Genomic DNA, 24,497 nt, shown 5'->3' with positions numbered 1-24,497 from the left:
TATATTTTATTTATTATTAATAAATAATAATTTTTTAAAAAACATTCAAAGGGGTGGAGAGATGGATGGCTCAGCCGTTAAGAGTACTGGCTGCACTTGCAGAGAACCTAGGTTCTATTCCTGTTCCCAATACCCACAGAGGCTCACAAATGTCTGTTAACTCCAGTTCCAGGGGATTTGATGTCAAGTTCTAATCTTCATAGACACCAGGGACATATGTGGTGCACATACATATATGCAGGCAAAACATTCATGTGCAGAAAATGAAAATAAATCTTTTTTTAGAAAGAAAAAGGAAGAAGGAAGGGAAGGAAGAAGGAAGGAAAGGAGGGAGGGAGGGAAGGAAGGAAGGAAAGAAGGCTTTTCCCTCTGAGCCTCAGTTTTTCCATCTGTAAATTGGGCTTGAATCTGTAGAGGGTATTGGGGGCCATGGACAGTGGAGGATTAGATGAATAAAACAGGCTTATTGTGGGTGTGAGGTATTGTGATAAACTGTCATTTCCTCTTCCTCATCATTGTGTATCCTTTCCATGTGGCCCTATCCTTGAGTAGTGGCCAACCCAAAGGAGTGTTTGGGGAGCAGTTTGATGCCAAGAACAAGCTGACGTGCTCCATCTGCCTGAAGGAGTTCAAGAGCCTGCCTGCCCTGAATGGCCACATGCGGTCCCACGGGGGAATGAGGGCCTCCCCCAGCCTCAAACAGGTCAGCAGGATTCAGTCTCAGTCCCTCCCTGGCCAGGTGCTGCTTGCTTTGCTTTGCCGCCATCAGACAGAGTGAGATGGAGATGTAAGCCTTTTATGAGCAATGGGAGAGGCAAAGTCCTCCCCAGACCAGAAAGCCTAAGCTTTGCTATTGGGAGCCAGGCAGGTCATATAGCCCCCACTCCCCATGGCTTTATGAACACGAGTCAAAAAAGAGGGATGCTAGAACATTCTCTTCTCGTAGGGAAGGGTGCAAAAGGAAATAAATAATTATGTGCAATATTATTTTTAAATTACACTACTTTGAGGCTGGAGCGATGGCTCAGCGATTAAGAACACTGGTTGTTCTTGCAGAAGACCTGGGTTTGAATCCCAGCACCTACATAGCAGCTAACAACTGTCCGTAACTCCAGTTCCAGGGGATCCGACAGCCTTTTCTGTCTTCCTCAGCCATTGCACAACATGGGTGCACTTACCTACATGCAGGCAATACACGCATACACATAAAATAAAAATAATAAACAAAAAAATATTTAACTCAAACTCTCTGTGAGTTTGAGACCAGCCAGGGCTACACAGTGAGAACCTGTCTCAAAAACAAACAAAAAATATATACTACTCGAGGAGCTAGAGAGATGGCTTATCAGTTAAGAGCACTGGCTGCTCTTGCAGGGGACCCAGGTTCGATTTCCAGCCACCTACATGGTGGCTAACAACCATCCATAACTCCAGTTCTAGGGGATACGACACCTGCTTCTGACTCTGTGGGCATTGCATGACACAGTGTACTTACATTCATTCAGACAATACAGTCAAACACATAAAATAAAAATAATAAAATATTTTTAAATAATAAAATAAAAATAATAAAATTCTTAAATATGTATATATACACAATACTATTTGAAACACCCAAGGCCACAACTACATAATCTTGGAGATCAGTGGTCAGTGGCTAAGAAAAGCAATGTAACTATTATTCTCTTGGCCAGAATCAGTGCATTGGTGTTTGGCTAACAATCCTAAAACAACCCTTTGGACTATCCAGTTGGATATCCAAGTAAGAAACTTTCCATGAGTCTTTGGAGTAGGTTAAAACTCATAGAATTTTCTGAAAGTTCTTTGAATATTGATTTTATAAGATCAACTCTCCCATCTCCGTTTCCTGGCCATGCCAGATAAAAGTTTTTGTCTTCACTTTTTGAAACATAGACTGCTAAGCCAGGGCGTGGGGGTGCATGCCATTGGTCCCAGCACTTGGGAAGCAGAGGCAGGTGGATCTCTGTGAGACTGGGGCCAGCCTAGTCTATATACCAAGTTCCAGGTCAGCTGGGGACACAGGGAGACCTTTTCTAAATAAATAAATAATAAATAAATAAACAAATAATAAATAAATAAAATGTTGCCACACATAGTCACAGCTAATAAATGAGCAAACAAATAAATACTCTGTTGCCAGACTTAGGCACATCTCATACTTATAATACCAACACTCCGGAAGCTTAGGCAGGAGAATCACTGCAAGTTCAAGGTCAGCCTGGTTTACATATCAAGTCCCAGGCTAGCCAAGTCTACATAGCAAGACCCTCTCTCAAAAACAAAAGCAAAATAAAAAAACAAAACACCCAGAAAGTAAAAAGAAAAACGTAGAGCCAGATGTGGTGGCATACTCCTTTAATCCCAGCCCTTGAGGGGCAGAGGCAGGTGGAGCTCTGTGAGTTCAAGGCCAGCATGCTCTATATACTGAGTTCCAGGTTGGCTGGGACTAGAGGGAGACGCTGTCTCAAAAAAGAGAAGAAAAGAATAAGAAAAAGGTACGTTTTAAACCGTGTGTGGTGATACATGGCCTGTAAACCTAGTACTCAGAAGGCTGAGGCAGGAAGATCATGAGTTTGAGGCCAGCTTGGGCTACATTGCAAGACTTTGTCACAAAGAAACAAACAAGCAAAAACAAAAAACAAAAAACAAACCCAAAAACAAAAACCATAGCATTATTTTGCATTCTCAATGTGGTTTCCTAATCTGAATAAAAATTTAGGCTGCAGTAAAAGTGCCTAAGTAACATTATACATTTCGTTTGAGTGAGTACAAGTCCGTGTCCTTTCTTCAAAAGCAATGACATCCACCAAAAAAAAAAATTAATAGCAGCCAGGAGTAGGGGCACATGCCTTTAGTCCCAACAGGAGATGAATCTCTGTGAGTTTGAGGCCAGCCTGTTATACGTAGGGAGTTCCAGGCCAGCCAGGGAGGGCTACACAGTAAGACCCTGTCCCCCCACCAAAAAAAATTATTTTAATATATAAGTGATACATAGTCAAGATACCCTAAGTGTAGCTTAGGGATCCAGAGTTACGGAAAAGAAACCACTCAGCTGCGGCTCTGTTACCTACCACTGATGTCCGGGAACCTTTGAGAAAATGGGAGAGCTGCTTTCAGCCCAGGATCAAAGCCTTTATTGTCTATGTAGGAGGAAGGAGAGAAGGCCCCACCGCCTCAGCCTCAGCCCCAGCCGCCGCCGCCTCCTCCGCCACCGCAGCTCCCTCCGCCGCCACCGCAGCTCCCTTCTGAGGCAGAACGCCTCACGCCTATGGTCATGCCCGTGTCTGTCCCTGTCAAGCTTCTCCCACCCAAGCCCAGCTCTCAGGGGTTCACCAACAGCGTTGCTGCCACCCCCTCCGCCAGAGACAAGCCAGCCAGCTCCATGTCGGACGACGAGATGCCTGTGCTCGTGAGGATGACCCCCTCTCCCCCACACTCCCCCCAAGGGGCTGCCCCCCACGCGCCTGCTGTGAGTCACTGCTTTGCTGTACTGCCTGGGATGGGGACATCTCTTTGCTTTCTTAGACATGGGGACAGTTTTATCCCAGAGGCTCTGCCATGACCACCTTCCCATTGACCATTAAATGCCAGTTACTCTTCCAGGTTGATGGTCTGAGTCAAATTCTGAAAATCAAGGTGTTCTCATGTTTAAACATAAATGATATGTTTACACCAGTATAAATAACCTTACTACCAGTTATTAAAATATAAAAGTATAGAAGCTGGAGAGATGGCTCAGAAGTTAAGAGCACTGGCCACTCTTGCAGTCTTCCAAAGGACCCAGGTTTGGTTCCCAGCACCCATGTAACAGCTAAAAACCATCTATAAATTGCATTTCATACACATGGTGCACATACTTACATGTAGGCAAAACACTCAAACACATAAAAATAAATAAGAAAAAAATTTTAATATATATAAAATATGAAAATACTTGTGCCCCAGATAATGAACAATTGTTCTGCCTGGGCTCTTTCCGAGGACCTCTTTCTCAAGTCCAGCTGCTAGATCACTGAACGACAGAGCCTCCAGGAAATAGCCTTGGCATCCATTCTGATGATTGGCCTTAATATACTCAACATCACACCTGCTTAATTACTCTGGGAAATGGACTCCTTAAAGTTCCCAAAGTCCACTGAGAGCCACACACCCCAAATCTCAAGGAAGCAAAGTGATTTGTGTATTCATTGTTAATCCTCCTTGCCTTTGTCCCCGCCCACTACCCTTCTCCCTGCCTCTTCTCTCCACCCTGGAGAATGTGTGACCCTCAGGACTGACTCTCAGACAGGTCCCTATCCACATAGTTGTGTGTTGGGTTGTATTTGTCCTTTGACAATGGGGGGCTGCTGAGAATCTAGGAGGCTTAGGGGAGGGTTGGCCAGAAGTAACTGAGGGGCTGAAGTGATAGCACAGTGGTTAAGCGCACTGACTGCTCTTGCAGAGGATCCAAGTTTGATTCCCAGCACCCACATGACAGCTTACAACGGTCCATAACTCCAGTTCCAGGGGATCTGACACCCTCTTCTGACCTCCATGGGTATAGCACGATGGGTGCACTTACATGCAGGCAATACACTCATACACTTAAAATAATAAAATATAATAAATAAAATATTTTTTAAAAAAGAAAGATAACTAAAGAGAACTAGAAAAGCCCAGAAAGGGCTGTTTGGGCTCTGGTGTGACATCAAGACTCAAAAGAGAGACTGATGGAGAACCTCCCTTAAACTGGCAGCAGGGCAAAGATGGAATGACAGACACATCTAAGGTCCCCTTTGCCTAGGGAAGTTCCTGATTTGGAGTGAGAGGCAATCTCACACAGGGATTACACCCATCCATCTCCTTCAAGACAGTGGTAAGGTGAGGGCTGAAGAGAACCCAATGCCCTGGGGGTGGCTAGATAGAAATACAGATGCTTCCTGCCTGATGGTTCCCCTTACAAGTTTTCAACTTTACAGTGGTATAAAAGTTGTACTTATTATACTGAGAATTTTGAGTCCTGATCTTTTCCCAAGGTAGCAATATACAATACAGTCCTCTAGCAAGATGCTGGGCAGTGACATCCAACTCCCAATCAGCCATATAAGAACAGAGACTGGAGTGCACTGGGTTCCTAAACAAGGAAGCTCTGTAGGTCAGGTGCATTAAAATACATTTTCCCAGCTGGGCGTGATGGCACACTACTTTAATCCCAGCACCCTGGAGGCAGAGGCTGGCAGAGCTCTGTGAAGCCAGCCTGGTCTACAGAGAGGTTATGGGGAGACCCTGTCTCAAGCAAAAAAAAAAAGCATTTTCCACCTATAATATTTTCATTTTATTTTACAATGGGTTAATCTGAATGTGGTACCATCATAAATCGAGGTGCCCCCAAATACCTGGGAAACTAAAATAATTAGGGACAAGCAAGAGAACGTGGTATTTTTGCTCAGGAGATCATTGGGGAGTTCTGAGTAAGAAAGGACAGGCCTGGTTTAATGCAGGGGTGAGCAAGCCATTGGAAGCTAAGAGGCAGTCTATACCTGTACTCGGGATTGAGGAAACATGAGCAAAATCTTTAATGTAAAAAAAAAAAAATTTACAGCCAGGCGTGGTGATGCACGCCTTTAATCCCAGCACTCAGGAGGCAGAGGCAGGCGGATCTCTGTGAGTTCAAGGCCAGCCTAGTTTACACAGTGAGTTCCAGGGCAGCTGGGGCTACAGAGAGACCCTGTCTCAAAAAAAAAAAAAGTCTAGGAAAGAGTCCTAAATTCTAATCTCAGCTCCACCCCTAGCCCACTCTAGATCAAAGGTAAATTCAGAGCTCCCTCTTAGCTTCTGTTCCCCCTGAAGGCTCCATTTACCAATGGCTCTCCCTCTTCCCTGGGGCCAGGAGCTTTTTAAAGCTCTCAGACTTCTTAGTTTGGTGGGGTGAACCACTGTCAACACTTCAAGACAGGACCCAAGTGTGGCATTCTGAGTGGCTGCTCTGGCCCAGGCGCCTCAGAGTCTCGCCTGGGAGACAGCAAATCATTATTTAAAGATGGAAAGAAAAAAAAAAAAAAGGACCTTTGAACTTGTGATCAGAAATTTGGGCATCAGGATCAGGTGCTGGGGAGCGGCCATTGCGTGACATGGGTGCACTTACACACATACAGTCAATACACTCATACACATAAAATAAAAATAATTAAAAAATTATTTTTCATAAAAGAGGTCTGCATTGCTTAGATGACCTCATCAGTGACCCAGGAATAAGGCCTCAATAGGTTCCAGTTTACCGCTCCGTTCCAGTGGGGATGGCAGAAGCCTCCTTTCCCAACCGTTCTTCTCAGGAAGCCTCTCTCCTCCTCAGCTTCACATCTCCTCCGCCTGAGAGGAGAGAGCCCTTGATGGAGGAAAGGCTAGCGATGCTCTGGTCCAAGGAGAGCCCACTTAGGGCGAAGCACACCCTGTGGTCCTTCCTCCCCACCCCCATCTCTGCCTCCTTAGACGCTGGGGGGGAAACCTTCCAAGAACAGATTGCCCTGAGGAGCCCAAAGCTGAGGGGACACTGGGGCAGGTCACATGGCCTGCACGCAGCTGGTCATGTGACCTTGACAGCCCTTCCCATCACCCCTTGCTGCAGTCTTTACTTAGTCACCACCCTGGCTCTGGAGCTGCTGGGAACTGCAGCTGTGCCTGGGTCCCTCAGCAGGCCCAGATCCTCAATACAGGTACCCCAGGCTGCCCGCTTTTCTGGGCCAATTGATGCTGGCACCCCACCACTACAGTCTGTGTCTGTTCGGCTTTGGCATTGCCCTGCTGACCTACTTGACGTGCACGTGTGGACTTGTTAGTATCTTTGTATTCACGTGGCCGGTCGTCCCTCCACTGTGATGACAGGAAGTCCACGGAAGAGGGAAGGGCGTGCCACAGAGTGGGGGACGTGGGGCTGGAGGGAGAGCCCGTTAAAATGGCCTGGAGGACGGTGGGTGGGTGTCTCAGGGAGGATGCGCGAGTCCTGCCCCTGCATCCCTGAAGGGATGCTTCTGCCCCCCACTACCCACAGTATGTGTTACCTGCCCCTGGGGCAGCAGTGGGGGGCATTAAAGAGCCCACTAGGCTGAATTCCATCCAAGACAGATGGGAAGGTCGTGCGTGATAAGCAAGAAGAATTTGAATTTATTGCATCCACTCTTGCAGATTAGCTCAAGGTGGATGGGGGGGATGGGTCGCTCCCCCCAACCACCCCAACACACCCCCGTTAGAACCTCGAGATCCCTGCTCAAATCTGTGGAAAGGGGGCCTTGATGGGGAGTTTGAATCCCGGTCCTTCCTCTCGCTCTAGGAAATACCCAGAAAACAGCACCCACCGAGCAAAGTTGAGGAGCCCCTCAAGACCCTCCCCGAGAAGAAGAAGTTCCGGCACCGGCCTGAGCCCCTCTTCATCCCGCCACCACCTTCCTACACCCAGAACCCTGCCTCCTACTCGGGGGCCACCCTGTACCAGAGCCAACTGCGCTCCCCGCGCATCCTCGGGGACCACCTGCTCCTGGATTCCGCCCACGAGCTGCCCCCCTACACACCACCACCCATGCTGAGCCCGGTGCGCCAGGGCTCAGGGCTCTTCAGCAACGTCCTCATCTCCGGACACGGCCCAGGAGCACACCCGCAGCTGCCCCTCACCCCGCTCACACCCACGCCTCGAGTGCTGTTGTGCCGCTCCAGTGAGTCACTCTCCCCCTTGAGCCTCAGGCTGGACCCCCCCCTCCCCAGGGTGTTAAGGCACTACCCTGAGTGGGTGGGAAAGTATCAGTTATGTATCACACTTAACTGTGTGAGGTGTTTCATAGATTAGCATCTGATACAGTAACTCAAGGGACTGAGTCTGGGAAAAGTGAAAGTGTCTTTGGGGTAAGGAAAAGAACAGGCACGTGCACTTATAGGACTGCCTGCCTTGGATGGTCATATAAGTGCGTAAAATGCATTTAGTAGATTCACATATAGGGTTAGTTATTTGCAAAAGCTACAGGGAGACCCTGTCTCTAAATAACTAAATAATTAGTTAATTAAATAACTAAATAATTAGTTAATTAATTAATAATAAATGTTAAGAAAAGATCATGTGATAAGGCCGGGCATGGTAGGACACTCCTTTAATCCCAGCACTGAGAAGGCAGAGGCAGGTGGACCTTTGAGTTTGAGGCCAGCCTGGTCTGCATAGCAAATTTTTAAAAATATTTTATTTATTATTTTTATTTGTATGTGTGTATTGCCTGCATGTAGGTAAGTGAACCCAGGTCATGCAATGCCTGCGGAGGACAGAAGAGGCTGTCGGATCCCCTGGAACTGGAGTTATGGACAGTTGTTAGCTGCCATGTGGGTGCTGGGATTCAAACCCAACTCTTCTGCAAGAACAGCCAGTGTTCTTAACCGCTGAGCATGTCTTTGAGACAGGGTCTCCTGTAGTCCCAGCTGGCCTGGAACTCACTATGTAGGTAGAGCAGGCTGGCCTGGAACTCACAGAGATCCACCTGCCTCTGGCTTCCAAGTGCTGGGACTAAAGGTGTGCGCCACTACACCTGGCCTTACATAGCAAATTCTAAGCCAGCCAGAGTTACATAGTGAGACCCTGTCTTATTAAATAAAATAAATAATAAATAAATAAATAAATAAATGAAATAAATAAATAAATGGATCCTGTCACAGGGACAGGGAGGGAGGGAAGAATTCTCTTGCATTTACTTCCGTGCAGCCATCTAGCTCTCTGGAAATTGGTATGACTTGGTAGGAGAGGAGCCTTGCTGTCACTGGTTAGCTAATTGTTCATTTGCTTTAGTTTCTTCGGAACTCCTTCCCTGTTGTAAACTTTGGTTTCTGTGTTTCAGGCAGCATCGATGGCAGCAATGTGACAGTTACCCCAGGACCTGGAGAGCAGACTGTGGATGTTGAACCGTAAGGAAAACAGTTATTCTTTAGAGCAAAAGCCTGAGCTAAGGAAAGGGAGCAGAAGCTTTGAGAAGTTTCTATAGTTGTTTGTCACTGAGAGGGGTCACAGAAATTGTAGGAGCATGGATTTTCGTAATGCTGTTGTTAGTTGTCAGCATCTAAGGACTGTATACTTAAAATGTGAAGCCCTGGAGCTAAAGAACCTAGCATGCTTATCCCCACAAGCCAGCGTGTGGAACCACGTACTTTCACACCCCCAGTGACACTGAGGCCTCTCTCTTGAGGGCACCTAACACAAAGAAGCTCCTTCTGACTCCTCTTCCCACACCCCCTCTCTCAGATTCTTGGCTGAGTTTGAGGCCAGCCTCAAACCTTCCACTGGTATGATCAGTGGAAGGTACGATTACCCTCCTCCCCTCTTGTTGGTGGCTTGTATATTCCAAGACCCCCTAGTAGGCAGCAGTAACCTCTCATAGTACCATACCCTATGTATAAGCACTGTGGTGGCCCAATAGTTTGATAACTGAGACATAGTCTATCTGAAAACTAAAGACCGCTACCAAGATTTCATCATACTACTTAGAATGGCATGAAACTTAACACTTAAACAGAATTACTTCTTTCTGAATTTTGTTTGTTTGAGACAAGGTCTCCCTGTAGCCCCAGCTGGCCTAGAACTTGCCATGTAGACCAAGCTGGCCCCCATCTCACAGAGATCTGCCTGCCTCTGCCTCCTGAGTGCTGGGATTAAAGGTGTGCACCACCATGCCTGGCTATTAGTGTTTTGTTTTGTTTTGTTTTTTAATAGCAAGTCTTTATGTATTCTTTGACAATTTCACATGTAAAAAATGCATCTTGATCACATGCAACCCCAATTCCACCTTCCCACTCCCCTCAGGAACTCCCAACTCCCCCCCCACCAGGCATCCCTAATATGTCCCCTTCCTCCCTTCACGTCTCTCCTTTTTTGTGTGTTAATAACCCACTGAGCCCAGTGAGTGCTGCTTATTGGGTGCTGACTGCTCTCTTGTCAATTTCGTATTGTGTAGGTTATCATAGCTACAGTGAGATCATGGGTGCCGTGGTCTTGTCCCAAAGACACCATTTCACAGCCCTCCTCACTATCCTCCGGCTCTTACATTCTTTCCACTCCTCTTCCAAGATATTCTCTGAGCCTTGAAGGGGGGTGGACATTGATTTAGACGTCCTATTTAGAGCAAAGCACTCAGTAGACAACTTACTCTCAGCTCTCTGGCCAGTTATGAATCTCTGTATTAACTGCAGACCATTGAAGAAAAGCTTTTCTGCATTTCTGGATTTTGCATTAATATTTTCAGATCTCTGTTGACCATGGGTAACCAAAACCATGGAAGGCTGCAGATAAAGAGGGACTACTGTAGTGTGGAAGGGAAAAGTGATTCTTCTTCACGGAAGTGCATAGAAAAGAGGCCACACGGTAGAAGGCTGAGTCTATGGACTCAGGAGTCAGAAAACTGAGTTGATACCATTTTGGTTTTGATGTGAATGGACTTAGCCCTTAAAAACTTTGGTTGACTCGGCTGGAGAGATGGCTCAGCGGTTAAGAACACTGACTGTTCTTGCAGAAGACCCAGGTTTGAATCTCAGCACTCACATGGCAGCCAACAACTGGCCGTAACTCCAGTTCCAGGGGATCCGACAGCCTCTTCTGTCCTTCTCGGGCATCGCACGACACGGGACCACTTACCTACATGCAGGCATGACACTCATACACATAAAAAATAATAATAAAAATAATAAGTAAAAAAATATTAAAAAAAAAAACTTTGGTTGACTCATTAAATCAGTCATGATTACTGCCTTGCTTACATCACAGATCTTTGTGAGGCTTAGATGGGATAATGTATATGAAATGTCATCTGAAAGAGATAAATACTTTAGATTGCTGCAGACACATACCCAGTTCAGTGGGATTATCAGCCAAGCTCTAAGCACTCCTCTTGTAGAATTAGCTGCACTTCCACTCCAGTTTCACTGAGCTAAGAAGCCCCAGGCATTGCCCCCACCCCCACCAGCATTAAAGCTGTTCTTATCAGTGAAAAGGCCAGGCCTGGAATCTTTGGGTCACACCATGAGGAGCTGTCCTTGAGTTCTTCTTGCAGCGGAAACTGGTTTCCTTCTAAGTTCCTGACAGTTGCTCCTGGTCTAGGCCATTAAATTAAAGACCACACTGTTTTTCTTCTTGTGATTAAAGACGCATCAACATTGGCCTGAGATTCCAAGCAGAGATCCCGGAACTACAAGATATCTCTGCCCTGGCCCAGGACACACACAAGGCTACACTGGTATGGAAGCCGTGGCCTGAACTGGAAAACCAGGACCTTCAGCATCGAGGTACTGGCGTTGAGAGGAGCTGGGTGGGTGAGGCTCACTTCTCTGGCCAGGACCTCTGGCTTCAGAGTGGGTGTGGTTTTCCATGGCACTGAGCTCTCTGATGCAGTGACTTCTCCTTATCCTCAACAGTGGAGAATCTTCTGAATTTGTGCTGTTCGAGTGCGTTGCCAGGTGGAGGGACCAATTCTGAATTTGCTTTGCACTCTCTCTTTGAGGCCAAAGGTGATGTGATGGTAAGGAAGTTGTGGATGGATCATCTCAGTGAGTAGGATAGGATATAAAAGCCTTCAGAAGAAGCATTGAAAATCTCCACATGGGCACATCTATTGACACATCTGTTCCTAAATTATGATCAGGGGTACATCTGCCCTAGGAAATTAGAATTTCACTTCTTCTGTCTTGTTTCACATCGGGAAAAAACGAGTTTCCAGTGATGGAGGTAGAAGGCCATACTAAATCAAGAATCAGCCTAAGCACAGCCAGAGGAACCCTGCTCCTGGTCCTCCTGGCTATGGAAATTGGCCAGTTTGATGCTTAGAGAACTCTTCTTCTCTAATGCAAATGAAGTGTTTGCTATGCATCAGTTCTGTTCTTACATCTCTAACACAGTTCTGAGATATCCCCAAACTAGAACCCCATGGCACCATCTTCCATGAGTCAGACCCCAACTCAGCCTCAACTTCTGTCTAGATAACTCCAACACTACCCTCAGTTTCCCCTTTATATAAATACATTGATCTTTCTTTTCTTTCTTTCTTTTTCTTTTTTCTTTTTTTTGGGGGTCTTTTTGAGACAGGGTCTCCCCCAGCTGGCCTGGAACTCACTATGTAGACCAGGCTGGCCTGGAACTCACAGAGATCCACCTGCCTCTGCCTCCCAAGTACTGGGACTAAAGGCATGCGCCACCACGCCCAGCAGATCTTTCTAATACTAGAACCAGGTTCCAGCTTTTTAGATTTTATGAAAAAGCAAAAATAAACAAATGTCACAGTACTTCCAAGTATGATCTAGGACGCTGGAGAAACTCTTCTTTGGCCTTTGAGATCATCTCCTTAGAGATGCAGGGGCTGCTGGTGGGTGAACTGCCCTTGGAGTAGCAAGATTCTTTGCCTTGCTCTGCCCTAACCCATCCACTGTTCAACTCTGCTGAAGCCTTTGTTTTCTTAAAAAGCCAGTGTGACTGGGCTGGGGAGCTCAGTTGGTAAAATGCTTGCCAGATAAACATGAAGACCTGAATTTGATCCCCAGAACTCACATTACCAAAATAACACTGGATGAAATGGAGTGCATTTGCAATCCCATGCTAGGGAAGCAGAGACTGGGATCCCTGGTGCTCACTGGCCAGACAACCTAGCCTTCTTGGTGAGCTCCAGGCTGGTGAGGGACCCTACTGCAAACAAGGTGAATTGGGTGAGGTGCCGCACGCCTTTAATCAGGCAGAGGCAAGTGGATCTCTGAGATCAAGACCAGCCCGGTCTATATAGCAACACATGAACACACCCAGGCATAAGGGAAAAAAGACAAAGCCAGGGCAGCTGAAGGAGGCAGATTTGGAGGATTTACTTGGCAGCGTTCTCTGGAATGACAGTGTGTAATACACTTATTACTAATCCAGCTGTTCTCATTCAGGGATATTGAGATGTGGTTTTTCTGTAAAGCAGTTACCAGTCACCCACTCCTTCCCCTCCAGGCTCTTTCCCCAGAGACTCAGTCTCCATTCAGAGGAGGCCCCACCCATCTCTCTGAGGCCTAAGGGCCCTCTCCAAGGAAGCTCTCCATTGGAGTCTCAGCTGTTGCCTGTGTTTCTTGACCAACTAGCTTCAGGCTTGGGCCTGGGTTACTCCTATTGGAGCTGAAGGGAAGGGAAACTCCCATTATCAATGTCTGCCTCTGGATTTCTGTCCAGTACATCTGCCCCCAGGCTCTGCAGTGTTAACCCTGCTTCCCCTTTGGGTAGATGGTCTCCACTGGAACACTCAGACCTATGCCTGACTTTTACTTTCTCTCTCCTCTGAATCTACAGGCTACTCTGGAGATGCTGCTGCTGCGGAAGCCAGTCAGGTTAAAATGTCATCCCTTAGCAAATTACCACTATGCCGGTAGGTTGCCAGGGTCCCAGTACCCTGTTGCATCCTAAGAGCGGGGAGCTTGCATGCTTGACCGTGTCATTTTTTAATGACAGATAACACTGATTCTATCTTGATCATCACTTGTGATCTCAAGGCCTTCTGGGGTAATGCTGGGTCTTTTGGCCCAACTCTGTCACATGTTTGAATAAACTCGTGACCCTCATGGGTATGCCAAGACCTGGGGGATGGTGGACACTGTCTACATGTGGTAGTGGGAGCTATGTGTGAGAGGAAGGCCACAAAGGTCACTACACAGAGCTGACAGCTGTCAGCAGCCCTTTTGCTTTGAAGTTAGGAGAGGTGGGTTTAGGTCTTCACTGCACCCCTTGACCAAATCCTTAGGCTTTCTCCAGTCTTGATTTTTTTTCACTCAAAATGAGACTCATATTCCATCCTTTATAGAATTTTTAAAATATTGTATTTATTTTGTTTTATGTATATGAGTGTACTGCCTGCATGTATGTAAGTGCACCCATGTTGTGCAGTATCCTTGGAGGTCAGGAGAGAGTGTTGTATCCCTTGGAAGTGGAGTTACAGATGGTTGTTAGCCACCATGTGGGTGCTGGGAATTGAATCTGGGTCCTCTGCAAGAGCAGTCAGTGTTCTTTACCACTGATCTGTCTCTCCAGACTCCCTTTATAGAGGTTTTGTGAAGATGAAAGCTAGTGTGTGGGGGCCAATGCCTAGAACATCTGATGAGCCATTGATATTCAGTTATTCAATGCTTATTGATTGATTGCTGACTGGGTTCTAGGGAGTGTGTGTAAGATACAACAGATACAGGTGTCATCACGCCTTGTGCACCTCAGAGTCTGAAGAGGAAGAAGTTGTTAAGCACTGAGTCAGGGACTGGGGATGTGGCTCAGTGCTTGCTTAGGATGTACAAGGTTCTAGGTTCAATCCCCAGTACTACCAAAATAATAATAATAATTAATACTAATAAAACCCTAACAAAACAACAATAACAACAAAAACCAGATCACTTGAATGCCAGAAGAAAGACTTCATACTTGTGGTGTCTGCTGCCTGGGGTGTTGTAGATTAACACCCTCCAATACAAGGGAGTAGAAAATACCTTTAGAGTTAAATGGACCATCCACTGTTTGCCTCAGCATCTCATTCTTCACTCTTGAGTCAGCTTGCCATCTGTCATCACCAGGTAGAAAGGCCTCAGAGGACAAAATGGACACTCGAGATAAGCCATCATGTAACCAGTGGTCTGAATGAGCCAACTTCTTAATACTATTTTTTTCATTTCCCACTCATGTGGGCAGAAAGATGTGGGAGTTCTCTAATCTGCCATGGAAACAGTTTCATCATGTGAACATCAGCTGAGGCCCATTACACCCTGACAAGCTGTGCCAACTTCCTGGAGCCGATCCCAAATTTCTTCGCATGGTGTGTGGGACTGTGGGCTGGCTATATGGAACTTCCTAACTATAGTTGAGAGATGCTGCTGTCCTTGACCTTGGGTCACTGTGCAGCCAAAGCCTTGGGGATTGGTCGTATATAGCTGTGATCCAGTTCTTCTGTGACACAGTAACCCTCCAGTTCTTCCCAGGATGCCAAACAAGTCTTTTATTTTTATGTGTATTATAACATAGAAAAAGAAAAACAAAAAACTGAAAAGCTATGGGCCTAAAGCCCCCCCCCCCCCGCCATGCCCAAGGGAAACAAAACACAAAAGTACTACCAAGAGCTTAGAAAGTCTAGTGAAATAAATTGAGCTTTTTTGATTGAGGATTAGTAGCTGGTCCCTTCCCCTGACCCCTTTCCTCTCAAGTAAATCATGAAGAACTCTTGCTTTCTGAAATCATTTCAGCCCTGGGAGGCCAGAGGTGGCACTGAGATGGAAAGGGTTAACATCATCTCCATCTGCCAGTCAGCCAGTCACTTCCCTTCTCCATGAAGTGATTATAAACCAAAGCTCAGAGAATAGTCTAGAATTAGGAACAGATGGGGCAAAAGACAATGATTCCTAAAGTTGAAGACAATTCCATGTCTTTCACAGGTGCCTATTAAAACATGGGGAAATAGCAGAGTTCACCCCCATGTATGTCCCTTCCATCGTTCCACACTCCTGACACCCCAGCACTTGGTTCCTGGGTGTCACTGAGTCCTGTCTATCATAGCTCTGTGCCAGGATCCATTCTATTACTCCCCAGTAAGACAGTGAGCTCTATTTCAGGCTCACTGGAACACATATCTTCTAGAACTCTTTCATCTTCCAACTCTGAGGCCATTGACCAGTATCACCCTCCTGACTCCTGGAACTGCACTTTAGAATCCTAGTTAGAGAGGCCCATCAGATCAGGCTTTGCTGTGCCTAGGTGGAACAACCTAGACTGGGCTCCTGGGGAGACAGAGATACGTGCCTGTGAAAATCACTCCTTTACCTCCCTTCCCTTTCTCACTCCATCACAAGCAGTTCAGTAAGAAAAGAAAAAAATGACCAATGCTAGGACCAGAAGGAGACATGCGTCAGAGTGAAGGACCAGTAAGGTGGGCAGCTGGTCCAGACCCAAAGGCTCCCTGCCAAAGCTGGGGAAGCCTATACAGCATCCTTAGAGAAAAGTGCTGTGCAGTGCCTCCCAGTGCCCACTGCACACCAGGATACACAGTCCCCACCCCTACTCCCCCATACCCCTGTCCCTCTCTCAATTAGCACTTGGATTGAGTCAGGGTGTTGAGAAGGGAGGAGCCAGCATAGAGAGGCACCTGGCTGTGATTGGGCAGCTTGCAGCATCCTCGGTTTCTCCACTGAATGGGTCCTTGTGCAAATGGGCTCAGAGTGGAGGGAGATGTTAAAATCAGACCTAGTTTCTTGACCAAAAATGCTGTCATTTCCTACCACAACCAACATACTGAAACCCTGCCTTGAGTTACAAAAGATGAAGGAATCCTGGAGGAAACACCCGTTCCATAAGGAAGGCCCGGGCTCTGTTTTGGAAGCTGCCCCAGTTTAATAAAGAGGCAGAATTACATACTCAAGAAAGTATTTCTCAAGAAACACAGCATTGTTTGCTGTAATTGTATTTTGGGGGCATTCGTAGCCCACGTCTAACTAGATAGTGGCCCTCTTAAAGATCTGAGTTAAATACATATCTTGTTGCCTCGCCTGACACAACATTTGTGAAGAAAATATTGAGTGACAGGTTCAAAGCATAGATTCAGACTGAGGTCTGCTTCCCTTCTATACCTAGAAGAAACTTTGGTAGTAGCCTGAATCCCTTGGGGGCTGGGAGGTGGGGGGAATGAAGATAGATATGCTTTTACCTGCTATGGAAAAATCCTGTATGACATTGAAGATCTGGCATTAAAAACTTAAATTTTCTGCAATGGGCACATCTTTCTGAAGAACTCAACATCAATAAAAGATTTTAAATCCTGGAAGGAAGCCAAAGAGACCTCTAAAAGATACTGTGTCCAATCTTTCTCTCTCCCCTCAATGTCTTTTCAATTGCCTGGGTTCACTGTAGATTGCCCCCCAAATTAGCTACAGTTCAGAGCCTGTTTCCCAGCAACTAAAACTCAGTGGCATTTTTCTTTTGGATACTGTTCCAGCTCCAGTTTCATCCAGTTAATTAGCCATAATCAACTTGTTAGGGACCCCCGCTGATAGGGGAATCCCTAGGTGGAGCAAGTTAGTCTGAGAGGACAGCTGGGGTCTTACAGACAGGGAGGGAGGGCAGCAGGAGAGGGAGGGGAAGGCTTGCTATCCTGGGACTTTGTCCCAGAGGTAAAGAACTGCAGAGTGGCCTTGGGATTATAAATAACCAAAGCAAGGAACAAGAATGGGCAGCCTTTTCTGGACCACTGGGCCCACATCAGAGGAGCGGTTGTGTGCCAGTCCCAGGGGATCTGCTCTAAGTGACCAGTGGGGATCCAGAACATCTATTGAGTACCTACTTAGGACCAAATAGTGTTGGTCACAGGGTACTGCCCACCGTCCCCAAGTTACAGGTGAGGAATCTGAAACTGAGAAACAGACTTTTCTGCTTAAGTGCCAGGGCACATTCTTTGCCTAGGGTCATTCTCTATCATGGCCTAGTGATGTTATCAGAGGAGAAAGTGTTCAGATGATACTTATCGATGCTAGGCTTGGCTTTGAGAATTCAGTCCAATGCCCAGGGGTACAGCCTCAGCCTCTGTGGGCAATCCCTGGTCTCTAGAGGCCAGCTCTAGTGCTTGTGGGAAGGGTTTGTTGTCTGACTTCTGCCCCTGGATTCATAGATGCCGTGTTGGGCGTTTGCATTAAGTCACACTGTGCAGAAAGCTATTCTCTTAGGCTTGTGCTCTGTGCCCATCAAATTAAGAGTGACAGAAGAAAGGGAGCCAGCAGCTCACTCCTTTCCTGGACTAGTTGTGCAAATCCTCTGAGATTGGTGGGACAGAAGGACCTTATCACAGAGCAACAAGCCTGAAGACCTCCCAAGAGGTCTTCTTCCTTCTTGAAGTTTGGGGATTCCTGCCTAGCAGATGGGCCAACAAGTTACTTTGCCTTCTATGGAGTTGACACCAGGCAGAGCTGGGAACTTCACGATGCCCTTTGGACCAAGAGTGAGCTAGCAAGCCCAGCCCAAGGCAGAAGAAAGTAAAGTCACCACAGAGACAGTGCTGACTTGAAGGCTGGATGGCTCCTAATAGTCCACTAACTCAAGAGTCGTGCAAACTGACTGAAGTTGGAAAGAATATTCATAGATCTTGGCGAGGAGGAAAGCAGTGTCATCATCTACTGATGCACATCTGTAATGCATACCGGGTGCATCCTTGGCCTGTGCACAGCAGCCTCCTAACAAGCTTGTGTGACTCAGCTATGGCACATCACCATTGTCATCTCCTTTCATCACCTTTCTGATCCTCTTACCTGTTTGCTAGTTTTGTGGACACCTAGAAGGAACCATGACTGTTCCTTTGGTCATCCAGCTAAAGTTGCTGGCTGGTTAATCCTTTCTGTCCTCCGTTTTCTTATTTTTTTATTTATTATTTTCACTTTGTGTGTATGAGTGTATTACCTGCATGTGTGCACCTGTGTAGTGCAATATCCGAGGAGGTCAGAAGAGGACATCAGGTCCCTGGAACTGGAGTTACAGATGATTGTTAGCCTCCATGTGGGTGCTGGGAATCAAACCCACATCCTCTGCAAGAGCAGCCAGTGCTTTTAACTGCTGAGTCATCTCTCCAGCCCCCTGTCTTCCTCCTTCTACCTCCATCCAGCAGCAGATAGGTGCTGGGACCCCCTTGCCCCAAGGCATGGAATGGTGGACATAATTTAAGAACAGTGACAGAGCTGCAGTAAAGCCCCAGATATCACCAACCTTCTCCACACACGTCCACTCCAGCAGGGCTTCTTCATACCCCCAGCTCCCTCCCCTCCCCGTTGCTGTGGTTTGTACAGAGGTCAGTGTCTCCAGGACCATGGAAGATGATTCCTTCTATTGCGGTTGAACCTGTAGATGTTTGCTTCTGCTAAAGCCTCACTTCAAAGCTGCTTTCCTTCTAGAACTAGGAATGTAAACTTGCAAGCCAGGGGCTGGAGAGTTGACTCAGCAGTTAAGAGCACTGACTGTGCTTGTAGAGGGCCGGGTTCAATTCCCAGTACCCACATGGTGACTAACAACTGTCCTAACTCCAGTTCCAGGGGATCTGATGTCCTCTTCTGACCTCCACAGGCATCGCACATCACGAGTGCACTTACATACATGTGAGCAATACACTCATACACATAAAATTAAAATAATAAATTTTTTAAAAACTTGCAAACCAAAGAAAATAAGTAGTTGCTCTACTCTGAAGCTTAAACCAGCCCAACTAGGGTAACTGTATCCAGAGTCTAGAGCCAGAGCTCTTGACTTGAAGACCTAGCAAGGATTTACATGGAAAAGATATTTATTTCACATACCTGTGTTTACATCACTGAGCCACATTCCCTCAAGGATCCTAGGATCATCTCACATGGCTGAAGGAGGCCCCTGCCTGCCCAAAGTAGCTTCACTTGATTTCACTTGATTTTTTTTCAAACCATTGACTGGAAGTTGCTATGCAAGTTGCCCCATCAATTGGCCAGAGCAAAATAGAGAACTTGGACCTGCCTAGCTAGGAGAAAAGATGCTACAGTTTCAGGAAACAGAGCTCTGAGAAACGGTGGAACAATGTGAAAGGCCAGCCATGTTCCATCCAAGAATCAGAGATGTGAAGAATTTGGCAAGCGAGAACTGCGAGGTTGTCTGTCAGCCTGCCACAGTGGTGAACCTCTTCCCTAGTGCACCCAGAACTAGGAGTTTTGTAATTTTTGTTACTGCAATGGAATGCTTGAAACTGAGTATTTTATAAACAAAATACATTTATTTAGCTTATAGTTTTTGAAGCTAGAAGTCCAATATTGAGTGGCTGTGGTGAAAAACTGCATTGCAGTGTGACAGATTGCATCATGGGGGGGCTAAATATAAGAAGGAAAAATCACATGGTGGGACAGGAAGCCAGAAAGTGACTGGGGAGGGGCTAGTCATGACTTCCTACCAGCCCTGCCCCCAGAGGGCCATCACTGTGAACATCATGTCAATGATATCTAAAGGGAACCAGGACTGAAGGCTAGGGGTACACAGCTTACCCAAACCACAGCAAGCCCCACCCCCATCCTGTGAGATGTAGGTTGTGTTTCTTGCTCCAAACAGGCTAGTGTCATTCTGTATCCACAATCATTGGTGTACCCTACTGTTTTATGAAGGGAAATCATGAGTATCAAGTTTGGCCAACACAAAGGCAACACCATCCCAGCACCACAGAGCCTCTGTGTCATGAGTGTGCAGATCTGCTAACTAGTCCCACTCATCTCCGGCCTGGTATGCTTCCCCTCTGCTGGAACCCTATGACTGAGCCATAGTAGAAGACCTCCATTTCCTCATCCATACAATGGGATGACAGTGACACCAATCTTAAAGGTTGTTAGGAAAACTGAATGCCAAATAACTAAAATATTTGGAATCTAGACTGTAGTGAGTTCTCACTCATAAATGTTAGCTCCTTTTTATTTTTGGTGTGTGTGTGTGTGTGTGTGTGTGAATTATTCTTAATGAAGTTTGTGTTTTGTTTTAGGTTCCGACAAGTGGAGTTCCCTAGAAAGAAAACTGTTTAATAAAGCACTAGCCACTTACAGCAAAGACTTTATTTTTGTACAGAAGATGGTGAGTGTGTTTTTCTCAGTGCCCATATGAAATGAAATTTGAGGTACCGGATATCCAAGATACTCAGACATTTTTGTTTACTGGTTTTATAACATCCTCAAAAAAAAGTCTGTTCCCCACCCTCATGGTCAAGGATGCTCAAGGATGGTGGCTGTTAGGGGTGCCATGACCCCAGTGATGGCAACTGTTAGGGATGCTATGGCCCCAATGATGGGGTACGGTGATGAAAACAGGAGAAAGAATCCACAGATGGTTTGGACTCTGCAGTGTTGGAGTTTTTCTCTCTCTCTGTGGTTGTGTGTGTGTGTGTGTGTGTGTGTGTGTGTGTGTACATGTTCATGTTCACATGCACATGTGAGTGGAAGCTCTCAGAGAAAAACCTTGATCGTTACTCCTCGGACACTGTCCACCTTTTTGTGTGAAACAGAGTCTTTCGTTGGCTTGGAGCTCACCAAGTAGGCTAGGCTGGCTGACCATTAAACCCCAGGGATCCACCTTCCTCTGCTTCCCCAGCGCTGGGATTACAAGCTCACAGCACTATGCCTGTGCTTTTCATGTGGACTCTGGGGATAAAACTCAGGTCTTCCTGCTTGCCAGACAAGCCCTTGACCAACTGAGCCACCTCCTCAGCCTCTGGAGTTTCTGTTTTAATGAAAATGTGACGATTCTGTCAGAATAGCCAGACCAGAGGCTTCTGGATCACAATTTCCAGCAGTCGGTAGATTTTCACGTTCCTACAGTTTTTCTGGGATATCGTGGAGAGGAGTGTCAGAGATGCTGGAGTCAGACCCAATCATTGTGACAGTAACAATAAAATAGTGACTAACTCCGCAGCATTTTACAGCAAAAGAAAACTCCCAAGGGTGGAGCATAGCTCAGGGTTAGTACCATCTAGCACATGTAAGGCCATGGGTTCATTCCCTAGAGCAGCAAGAAGAAAATGAAGAGAACGAGAGGTAAGAAAGCTCCCCTGGCCAGGCATGGTGGTGCACAACTTTAATCCCAGCACTCAGGAGGCAGAGGCAGGAGGATCTCTGTGAGATTGAGGCCAGCCTGATCTACATAATGAGATCCAGGCCAGCTGTAGCTACAGGGAGACCCTGTTTCAAAAAGACCAAAAAAAAAAAAAAAATAAACGCTCTCCTTGATGAAATTATACATTGATAGACAACAAACATCATAGGCTTTAGTTGGCTGGGCCTGGTTTAGTGAAAAGTTAAAATGACAGATTGCTTCAATAGATTGATAAATGGGGCCAGTGAGATGGCTCAGTGGGTAAAGGCACTTGCTGCCAAGCATGATGACCTGAGTTCCACATGGTAGGAGAGAATCAGCTCTTACAAGTTGTCTTATGACCTCTGCAGGTCCCTCCCTCCCAAATAAGTAAATAAATGTAATTTTTAAAAACTTAAAGAATGAAACTGATGAACGACAAAGCCATATTTCATTATAAAGAATCATCGAAATGTTAAGAGCAGGGTCACAGTTATGAGCTCCCATTGGCTCCAGGTCCTCAGTGGTGACCCAGGGTGCCCTGGGGTGGCTGCTAAGCCAAGGCCTAGCCTGATAAGCATCAGCAGGAGGTAGGCTTGGGCTCTGACTGGCCCGTCTCCAGCTCTGTCTCTGTTCTTACTGCCCCTGTCTCGTGACACCACACACCCAGCAGCTCCCGTGTTCTGACCTTTCTTACATCTCTACTCAGGACCAACATTGTGTATTAGGTTTAACTACTATAATGATGGATGACGTTATTTTTTTATTTTATTATTATTACTGGGGGATGAGAGGCACGTGCCACAGCATGTGTGTGGAGGTCAGAGAACAACCTTATGGAGTCAACAACCTTACATGGTGTCCTAGTTGTTTTTTGTTGCTGTGGTAAAACACACTGATCAAAGACAACTTGGGGCTGGGCATGGTGGTACATGCCTTTAATCCTGGCACTCAGGAGACAGAAGCAGGTGGATCTCTGTGAGATGGAGGCCAGCTTGATCTTCATAATGAGTTTCAGGCCATCTGGGGCTATAGGGAGACTCTGTGTCTAAAAAAACCTTCTTGGCTTACATGGTCCCATCTCAGTTCAGGTCATCCTTGAGGGAAGCCACGGCAAAAATCTGGAGGCAGGAACTGAAGATGGAGGCATGGAGGAACGCTGCTTACTGCCTTGCTCCTCATCCTGAGCTCAGTCTGCTTTCTTATACAACCCAGGAGTAGGACCACCCACATTGGCCTGGGCCCTCCCACATCACTCAACAATCAAGAAAATGCCTCATGACACACCACTCCGATAGAGGAAATTCCCTCACTGAGGTTCCCTCTTCATAAGTGTGTCAGTTGACAACCAAAGCCAACCATGTCACTTAGTTTCTGGGGGTTGAACTCAACGTTATCAGATTTGCGAGGCAAGCACTTTACCTGCTTCGCCATCTTACCAGATCTAAAGTATAAGTTTATAAAGAAAAGAGCTCAAAGTTTGGTGACTGGACATCCCAGATGAGGCAGCCCCATTGGTTCAGACTCTGCTGGGGGCTTAAGGACAGATGGGACGTATGGAAGGGAGAGGTGGTGTCCTGAGAAAGAACCAAAGCCATTCAGGGCTTGGCTCACTCTTATGGCAACTTATTCTTTGAAGAACTACCTTAGGAGTAGGAGATGGCTCTGTGGGTAAGAGAACTTGCTGTAAAAACATGAGGACCTGAGTTCAAATCCCCAGTGCCCACATAAAAAGCCGGGTATGACCACACATGGGCCTATAACTCTAGTGCTTTGTACAGTGGGGACAGGAGGATCACTGGGGTCACAGTGATCACAGGGGTCACTGGGGTCACAGGTCGCCAGCCTACTTCCAGGCTCAGTGAAAGATGCTGACTCCAGAAAATAAGGTGAAGAGCACTAGAACAGATACTCCGTGTCCTCCTCTGGCCTCTGCATGCACAGGTGTGTGCATATACACACATGTACATGTACACATACACAATACACACACAAAGACACCCAAAGAACTACCTTAATCCCTTTCCAGGGTACCTCCCAGATGACCTAAGGACCTTTTACTAAGCTTCACCTCATTTTTACATTATTTTTATTTGTTTATTTTTATTTTATGTATGGGAATGTTTTGCCTGAATATGTTCACCCATGTGTGCAATGCCCACAGAGACCAGAAGAGGGCATTGGATCCTTTGGAACTGGAGTTATGGATGGTTGTAGTTGTCATGTGGGTCCTGGGAACTGAACCTAGGTTCTCTTCAAGAATAGCTGGAGCTTTTAACCAGTGAGCCAACTTTCCAGATCCTAAGCCTCACCTCTTAAAGGCTGCACACCACCACCCAAGCTCCCAACACATGAGCCCTTCAGGCACAAAGTACGTCAAAACCATAGCCCCTGGACCTGCAGCTCATTCCTTGAAAGCCCTGCACTTGGGTGCTGTAATGGGTTTATGTGTGGTAGTCTTGAGCCAGCGCAGATTTTTTTAAATTATTTATTTAATAACCATACAATTAGAGGAAGCATTTCATTACAACAGCATTGACATATTCAACAACAATTTCCAGAGCTAAGATGCATCTCTCAAAATTGGCTGTAAATTTTTGGTTTACAGTTGAATTAATACAGTTACACAATATTGTACTCCCTATAAGACATAAAATTAAATGAGGTTTTAAACTTTAAAAAAGATCTCCATTTCATTATTAAAATACACACTTTCATACAGAAAAATTCATTTTTAATACAATCGACACTAAGATGTGCATTCATTTCTAATCTATATATATCTGATTATTACTAGTCACAGTCAGTTACTTTCTGAGCTCCTTGGCATCTGAGCACGGATATAAAGTCATCAGGTATATTTCAATGGTAATGTTTTTCACATCTACTA

General features: G+C 46.2%; 1 protein-coding gene across 7 annotated transcripts in view; it reads left to right on the top strand.

Moving 5' to 3' along the window:
• Trerf1 (transcriptional regulating factor 1) overlaps positions 1–24,497 on the top strand; it is a 164,600-nt gene that overhangs the window by 112,055 nt on the left and 28,048 nt on the right. For 4 of the 7 annotated variants that reach the window (XM_008823300.3, XM_008823292.3, XM_029558796.1 and 1 more), the window contains 8 exons: positions 553–703; positions 3,170–3,490; positions 7,328–7,706; positions 8,868–8,934; positions 11,162–11,301; positions 11,431–11,534; positions 13,325–13,400; positions 20,526–20,614. In XM_008823300.3, coding sequence (XP_008821522.1) covers positions 553–703; positions 3,170–3,490; positions 7,328–7,706; positions 8,868–8,934; positions 11,162–11,301; positions 11,431–11,534; positions 13,325–13,400; positions 20,526–20,614 — 1,327 coding nt within the window. The remainder of the gene's footprint in view (positions 1–552; positions 704–3,169; positions 3,491–7,327; positions 7,707–8,867; positions 8,935–11,161; positions 11,302–11,430; positions 11,535–13,324; positions 13,401–20,525; positions 20,615–24,497) is intronic. The other 3 variants (XM_017795754.2, XM_017795752.2, XM_008823317.3) reach the window with 2 other exon arrangements.

The sequence above is a fragment of the Nannospalax galili genome, unplaced genomic scaffold (assembly GCF_000622305.1).
Source record: "Nannospalax galili isolate Female #2095 unplaced genomic scaffold, S.galili_v1.0 scaffold1892, whole genome shotgun sequence".
NCBI lineage: Eukaryota > Metazoa > Chordata > Mammalia > Rodentia > Spalacidae > Nannospalax > Nannospalax galili.
This window is presented reverse-complemented; position numbering and strand designations above follow the sequence as displayed.